Genomic DNA, 8,230 nt, shown 5'->3' on the forward strand with positions numbered 1-8,230 from the left:
AAAAAAAATTTGATTATTTTTATGCAAGATTTTTTGTAGATTTTAGATTCTGTGTTTTCTACATATTTATGAACCATTTCTTGAATAAAAAAAAATAAAGTGACAATAATATATATATATATATATATAACCTATATAAAAAACCACTGTGTGTTACATCACATTACCTAACCTATATAAAAGCCATTGTGTGTCACTCCACTTTATTCAGATAGAATAGTTCAATTACTGTTTGCTCATTATGATTTTAGTGACGGGGGTGCATGAGGGTGGTTTGCTGTGAAACCTTATAAGTGTAGTGAGTGTTGGTATAATAAGCCTAAAGTAAAGACATAGTGTGGGATCATTTATCCTAGAGTCAAGTGCACAAAATTTATCATGAAAGTAAAAATATTGATTCAATTTTAAATTTAAATTGTTTCTGAATTGAGATGTTTTCTGTTATACCACCAGTGTTTTTAATTAAAAAAACAATTGTCTTTAATCAACGGAGACTGTAAATTAAGAAACCAACATATATTTTTTCAGTTTTGTTGTCTATAAATTTCATTTTAAACTTTCAGCACATAGACTAACAACAATATTAGGTTATACTTTTGTTGCTAAGCAACATGAGGTAAAAGCCATTGTTGGAACATGGTGTTATTAAATCACACTGGCTTTTTCATATATTAGAAGTTGTTAATCTAACTGATTTTTACCAATAATTATTCTATGAATACACCATGAATTCATTTCATTAATGATCTTAACTTTGATTGGCTCGCAAAGGAATTTACCAACTTTTCTGCCTCTTTTTTTTGGTCAAGTTTGATTTTGCAAAATATATTTACTTCGGTTAGATATGAAATGAGAGGTTAGGGTATACTATGGGGTGGAGGTGGTTGTACTTGTCCCATCATTTTTTATGGATCATGCATTTGTACTTATAATAATAATAATAATAAAAACTATGTGAAAAGCTTAGAATTCATTCAAAAATAGTTACCATATTTATTTTGTGTGAAAATTTTCAAATATTTTAATTATTTTTAAGGTGTATATATATGTAGTATTTGCAATAATATTTATATTTCTATAAAAGTTGCAACCCAATAAGTCTGCAGGATTATGACTCTAAAAATTGGGTTTTGACACCCATGATGGGCAAAGCACAGATAGCTCATTGTGTAGCTGTGTGCTAACATTAAAGTAAATTAGTTAATGAAATATCATTACATCATAGATTTAAATTTTCAATACAAAAATTTTTTCAGTTTATATTAAGTAAAATGTGTTTACAATTTTTATTTCGTTAAAAGTTGTCATATGTTTTTAACATTTCCACTGTATATTTAGTGAAAGTTTAGCATAACATGGTCAAGAAAGAATTTTTCAAACTTGAATATATTTTGAGAAAGAGTCTTCTGGTGGGTCACCGATAAGGTTATGGATTTATAACAATAAAATCTGAGGTTCAATTCCCTGCAGTGGACAGAATGAAGATACCCCATTGTGTAGCTTTGCACTAAGAAAACAACATATTGTGAGACTGGTTTTTTTATATATACTTTTTCCAGGAAATTTTGGTGGATGTTCCTGATTACAAAGAACGACGTCAGCAACTAGAAGAGCTGAAGAACAGACTAGAGGCACTGTTGAGTCCACAGTTAGTAGCAGCATTTAATATCCAATCAGTAGGTGAGTTCTTCCTTGTTACTGAATGAAATATTACATGAGTTTATATCTACAAATAATGAGAATACTAAAAACTATGAATAAGTAATGGAATCTTAAAATGTGTCTTTTTACTTGCACGTTTATTATAAACACAAAAGCTTGACAAAAGATTCAAATTTTACTACTTTATTTTAAAATGAATCAGTTGTTTTTACTGTGTAAATATCTTTGAAAAAGTGATAAAGATAGAATATCAAGTTTTCTTCAGTTTGTTCTTTTCCATATAAAGTTGTTTGATTTTAAGGTATCTGTAGAGTGTCACGTGTTTTTTATAAAGTTAACCCTCTGTCTATGGGTAGGTCAAAGTGCACATGCCACAACTATTTAGAGTTACATTCAAAATTTAATTAAATTATATGATAAATATATTATTATAATTATATATGAATAAACTTGCCAAGAAAACATAGTTAATAAATCAAATTTCAATGTTATAAGTTTTAAGTTCTTAATTTTATCAGGAAATATTTTTTAAAAAATCCTCAATCTCTAGTAGTATGAGACTTGTGACATTTGTTCTCTAGGTCTTCTCTCTTTTCTAATTTATTTACCACCCCTCTGAGAAGTATTGAATTTAATATAAATTACTCTATAATATAGATAGTACTAAGGCAAAGCATATTTTTATAACCTTCAATCTTATTTGTTTACGGAGACATGAACTTAAAAATCAGACCCACTTGCCGCACCCACCTGTCACATCCTATCTTTCACAAATTGCTAATAGTTCTCTCAGACAGCTTATACTATGTTATTATAACCAATAGAAAGCCAAAGTTTTATTCTATCAATTGATGTATTATACTATGTTGATTTCTGTGCAGAGTATTGTCTCTTCAGTTTGAAAATTTATCTTGCAATATTCAGATCTAAAAGCTTAGCTAGATTTTTAAAGGCTCTTATCACATAGTTAGAAAGCCAGATAAATTATAATAGTTATAGGACATCGTTTATATTGTGCATATTATTATTCTATGTTTTAGGTACATTATTTAATTCGATTAAAAAACATTTAGTGTACTAGTACCAATAATTAGTTACAGAAAAATTAGACTTAACTTTTATTGATAGTCAACAGCAAAAACATATGAATACACAGGTAAGCACTATACTTCTTGTTTTTCATGTTTATTTTTATTTATTATTACAAAAGCAACTAAAGTGTAAAAATTAGAAAATTCGTTACAGTTTATGTCACCACGTTCGGTCATGCTTTGTTTGACGACCGTGCATCTTCGTAAAAGCTTTGCAGCTTAATTTCCATTACAAATGCTTTGTCGTAAGGCTATCATGTCCAAAGCACACCTCTTTTTCCCTATATATTTTTCATAATCCATAGTGTATGAGGATGACTGTTTCTCAGCGCATGTTACAACAGTCCTATTGTACAGAAATCCATAGGTACTATGTCCGGCAACTTTTTCGGCATGTTAGATTAGGTAAGATAATGAAAAAAAATATTGTGAGGTATGCTTGTGAGCTGCTCAGTTGCTGAGTAATTTACAACTTTTGTGGTGGGATTATTAGTTAGACACAGGTCAAAGAGCAATAAAAACAGTAAAATTTAAATAGAAATAGATGTGTACTGTTACCAAGTTCAAGCTATTTAGAATGAACAACTGTTGTTCCCTCTTACAATCTGCAGTCATTTACAACTTTTGTGGTGGGATTATTAGTTAGACACAGGTCAAAGAGCAATAAAAACAGTAAAATTTAAATAGAAATAGATGTGTACTGTTACAAACTTTAAGCTATTTAGAATAAACAACTGTTGTTCCCTTTTACAATCTGCAGTCATTCTAGAAAGAAAAAAGTGTAATTTTGATATATTTCATATTTTTTTATGGAGGTTATGAGGTCGGTCAAATTAATCGAATGTGTATAGAGTTTTGTAGAGAAAGTAACAAATAAAATATAAAGTTTTACTGAAAACAAAATTTATATTTATTTAGGACGTTTTGGAGATTAAGCAAATGAAATTTGACAGTTTGCAGGTGAAGAAAAGTATTTTTAATCTTAACCTGAAAATTGCTTTGCACTCTGACTCCATATATTCGTGAACAAATGTTTAGTAAAAAATACCTAATTAAAGAAATCTTGTTTTTATATATTAGTAAAACATTCATTATGGTTAGTAAAACTTTTCTTGTGCTATTTTTGGAATAGAGGCTGCCCAGTCATATGTGAAGATTTTTCGGGATATAAAGAGACTGCCTGAATTGCAGAAGTGCTACCATAAATGTCAGAAGGTATGTTATGTGACTAGTAGAGCTTGCTCTGAAAATTTATCGACAATCTTTTAATTTTAAGATGATAACTTACCTCCCACACAGAAATGCTTATGAGGTTTGCATGCCACTAGGCTTGAACTAGCTCCCACCTAAATGTGTTTAAAGTGAACTGCACTTGTGCATGTTGATGTCATAAGACAATAGTAGGAGGGTGACACAACCTCTGTGCACACTAGCTCTCGCTATGCACATTGCATTAACCTTATAACGATGGCACCATTTTTAAAACCCTTTCTCCATATGTTACTGAATTACATTGACAATTTAATTAAACCACTTTACTATCAGTATATTTTAATGAAATTATTATTATCAAGTATGTTATAATTAAAAGTTTATTATTATCTTAGTTTTTATTCCCTTATTTGAAAAGAAACATTGAAAGCAATAATGAAATCTCTCATTTTTGTGTCACATGAATCACAAACTATAAACAATGTTGAAATTTGGCAAAGTGTAGCTTGAAGCATAAGGGGGTAGTCATGTACAAGTAAGTCTAGATGAAAATGTGGTGTACTTGACCTTCTGACACGTATGTTTCAAAGTTATTTCACTGAATGCACTTGAAACAAGGAATTAATTTTGTCAACCCCAGACAGCTGTCATGCTTTAGAAGTTCTATGTACGTATTTATAGTTGTTAGAAAGAGCTCATTTTACACTACAATCCAACAATGGTTATTTTGAAACTGGCCCAAGTTGTCATCCTTGGGTCTTACAAAGAGCTCATTTTACACTACAATCCAACAATGGTTATTTTGAAATTGGGCCAAGTTGTCATCCTTGGGTCTTAGAAAGAGCTCATTTTACACGAAAATCCAACAATGGTTATTTCGAAATTGGCCCAAGTTGTCATCCTTGGGTAGATGTAACTGCCTGTACTATTGTTGGCTGATTTGTTCACGACAGCACTTCAGTTGTTTCTTACCTAAGTATGTTATAGTTAGAGAGACAGTTAGGTTTTACTTTTATATTTTAGTTAATTATGCATTCTTTGTGTTTTAAAAATCATATTTGAAAGGTATAATAATTTTTATAAAATAACTAAAGCTTCCCACATTCTGCAAGGCTTATGCTACTAAGCATGTGTAAAAAAATTTGCTGGAGTCTAAGGTATCTCTGCAATTCGTACCTTTCTATAGCCCGTGGGTACAAGTTGATGTGTGTCGACATAAATAATCAACGGTAAAGAATAGAAAAGGAAAATAAAGCATTAAAAATATACCATAAGTGAAAAGGTAAAGATGTGAAATTACGAATATGACCAAAGGAAAATATTTTAAGATTATTCAATGACGAGTTAAAAGGTATGTACATATTTCTATTTCTTAGTTTTAAGCATTTCATTGCACTGTTCATTGGTGATAATAGCTAGAGTTAGTGATATGTTAAATATAAACATTTTTCTTAAAGAAACTTGATATTTATTTAGGAGGTTCTAGAAAGTATGCAAATGAAATGTGAAAACTGTAAGATAAGAAATATATTTACACTTAAAATGAAAATCACTTTGCAGGTGAACTATTCAGAGACCGAGCATAAATAACTACTTTAAATAAAGAATTTTTGGTATAAATAGTTAAAAATCTAAATTAAGTATGTTCCCAAACTACATGAAAGTTTATGAAAGTTCTTGTCAAGTTATAAACAATCTTATTCACTGGTTTTATTATCGGAAAGAAATTTACAGAGAGTTATGTAACGTCCTTCAGTCTGAAGCACGTCATTGTTATTGGGTTAAATAGACATGTTCAAGTTTCTCATCTAAGATCAGTTTGATGAGATTTGTGTTTGTTAATGGAGCTGTGATTTTCGTTTTACACTGGCTTTTGTTTCAAAAGCATTGATTATTATTTTGAATTCTCAAACGATGGTGACTTTCACTTAGTCGTGTTTAAGTGACGATGTTACACACAGAGGCCATTTTTATGTTCTGGCTTATAGGGGCTCGTTGACTGTTAAGGATGTTGCAGCATTTGTTCAATGTGTTATGGATTACCACATGCTTACTAGGCCTCCTACCTCTTCCCTTCAGCCAGCTTTCTTTCTCCTCAGTTATGAATGGTCTATTGGACTACGAATTTAATCTGTTTGCTTTGGGTAGTGCCTTACCATTTGAGGAATGACCTTGACCTTCCAATTTCTTTTTAGATTTCATTCTCAGGTATGTTTATTTCCTTTTCTTTTACCTATATACTTTAATATTGCCTGTTCTTCACTCCATAAACCAAAATGTTGGTATTTTTTTGTCTTTTCTCCTTACTTGTTATTGGGGTTTATGCTCTTTCCTCACTCTCACCCAAATATCTCATCACCCTTGCTTTCATGATTCTTTTGTTCTAACTTAATTTCCTTTCTAGACTTTTGGTATCTATTTGGCCTACTTGGTGATCAGGCCCTTTGACGTCTGTTTGCTCTTAGGTTTCCCACTTTTGCATCTTTGTCTCTTTTTTTTCTCACTACCCTTCTGTATTTCCTCTCCTTCCTCCACCTTTTGTCTGAGGCACTTCATCGTGTTACGTAGGGATTTTCTGAAGAGATTCACTCCCTTTTCTTTGCTAGCTTAGCCTGTTCCACTTCTTCTGCTCTGTCACTCCTTACTTAGTTTCCCTGCTGTTTGGGCTTGTTGGGTTGAGTTACATTCCTCTTTACTGTACATCTTCCTCCTCCTTGTGTACTTGGTCTTTGTCGGGCTCCCTTTCTTTGCCCAGATGTCATTGGTGGTGTTCATTTCTCACTGGAGATCATGGTACATAAATTTAATCAATTGTCTGATCCATACTTTACCTATTCCATGGACTATCATGAAAAAAGTTGGCACCAGGGAAGTGACTGTCCATTTCTATGGTTTGTGCTTCCCGGCTTTTATAATATAGTTTTGCAGTCACTCAGTGCACTGTATCTAATAAAAGACCTTTCCAGCAGACATCTGGGCATTTCTCTGCATCTCCCAACATGAATTCTACCCCCCATCTTCCTTGCCACTTACCAGTTCCTAGTAGTTAGGGTAGTGGATCTTGGACAGTTCCACACCATTTTTCACAGCACTGTTGGGAAGTGGTGCAGTGATGACACCATCTTTTTAGTGCAGGTCACCTGTCAAACAGCTAATATGTCCTCCTCCTGCAGCTAGTCTATCCAGTAGAGTTGCGGCGAGCACACACCATACTGTCTGATCATACCCTAACCATACTGCATTTATTGGCTTGCCTACTGCATGTGTGCAGGTGCTCAATTGCTCATGATCTCATTCTGCTCATCTCTGTGACACATAGGGTTCTTTTGCCTTTCCCTCTGTTATCTTCTGGGTGAAGAGTATACCCTGGTTGAGATGAGATACAGTCTCCTATGGAATGTAGCCTTTTCCATTGGGTTTCTCAATACATGGGCTTTCCCTTTGGGTACTTTCTGAAGGGAGCTCATCATCTGGATATAGTATTTGCACCGGCTCCTCTGCCAGTTCACCATAGGATTCTAGCATTTCTGTGTAAAGAGGTGTGTATCTATTTCATATTAGGAAAATGTTAAATTCTGAGATGATAACTCACTTCCAGTGCACCTTTTTTTTTTTGTTGTTGTTGCCTTGTCTAAGAATGAAGTTAGAAGGAGTGCATGGGCTATTGTGGCAGAATGACATCATCATGCACCAACTCAGTTCACCTTAAACATGTAAATTAAGGTGGTAGTTAGCTCAAGACTAGTGGCATGCAAATCTAATAAGCAGATGCATGAGGAAAATAGCATTTCTGTGTGAAGAGAAGAATATCTGTCGGAAATAAGTTTAGGAAAATGTTAACGTTAGTGAGTGTAATTAATTCTATTAAAAAATTTTTTCTCTTGAAAGTTATTCAAATGTAACACAATTCATTTAGTTGACATTTTTTCCATACTAGTGACTGTACACAGCGTGGTCACAAGTAAATAGACACCACCTTTTCAGAAAAAATTAATTTTTTCAGTCATATTCACATGAATTGATATATTTATAATTTAATTAATATCTAGTAGATCTTCCTTTCGCTTCGTGAAGTTCATTGATCCTTTAGGGCATCTTGAGAATCATCTTGTCAATTTTACATTATGGGATTTTCGCCCACTCTTGCTTCAAAACTTGGAGTAGATCGCTCTTCGAAGTTGGTTTTTTGGTTGTTTCTTGACTTGCCAGTCGAGTATGGCCCAGAGGTTTTCGATGGGGTTCATGTCAGGAGATTGGCTCGGTCA

General features: G+C 32.7%; 1 protein-coding gene across 1 annotated transcript in view; it reads left to right on the forward strand.

Moving 5' to 3' along the window:
* LOC106462002 (conserved oligomeric Golgi complex subunit 7-like) overlaps positions 1-8,230 on the forward strand; it is a 47,382-nt gene that overhangs the window by 22,333 nt on the left and 16,819 nt on the right. Inside the window, exons 9-10 of the mRNA XM_013921869.2 lie at positions 1,560-1,680; positions 3,886-3,968. Of these exons, the coding sequence (XP_013777323.1) occupies positions 1,560-1,680; positions 3,886-3,968 (204 nt within the window). The remainder of the gene's footprint in view (positions 1-1,559; positions 1,681-3,885; positions 3,969-8,230) is intronic.

This window comes from Limulus polyphemus, unplaced genomic scaffold, assembly GCF_000517525.1.
Source record: "Limulus polyphemus unplaced genomic scaffold, Limulus_polyphemus-2.1.2 Scaffold1073, whole genome shotgun sequence".
NCBI classification, from domain to species: domain Eukaryota; kingdom Metazoa; phylum Arthropoda; class Merostomata; order Xiphosura; family Limulidae; genus Limulus; species Limulus polyphemus.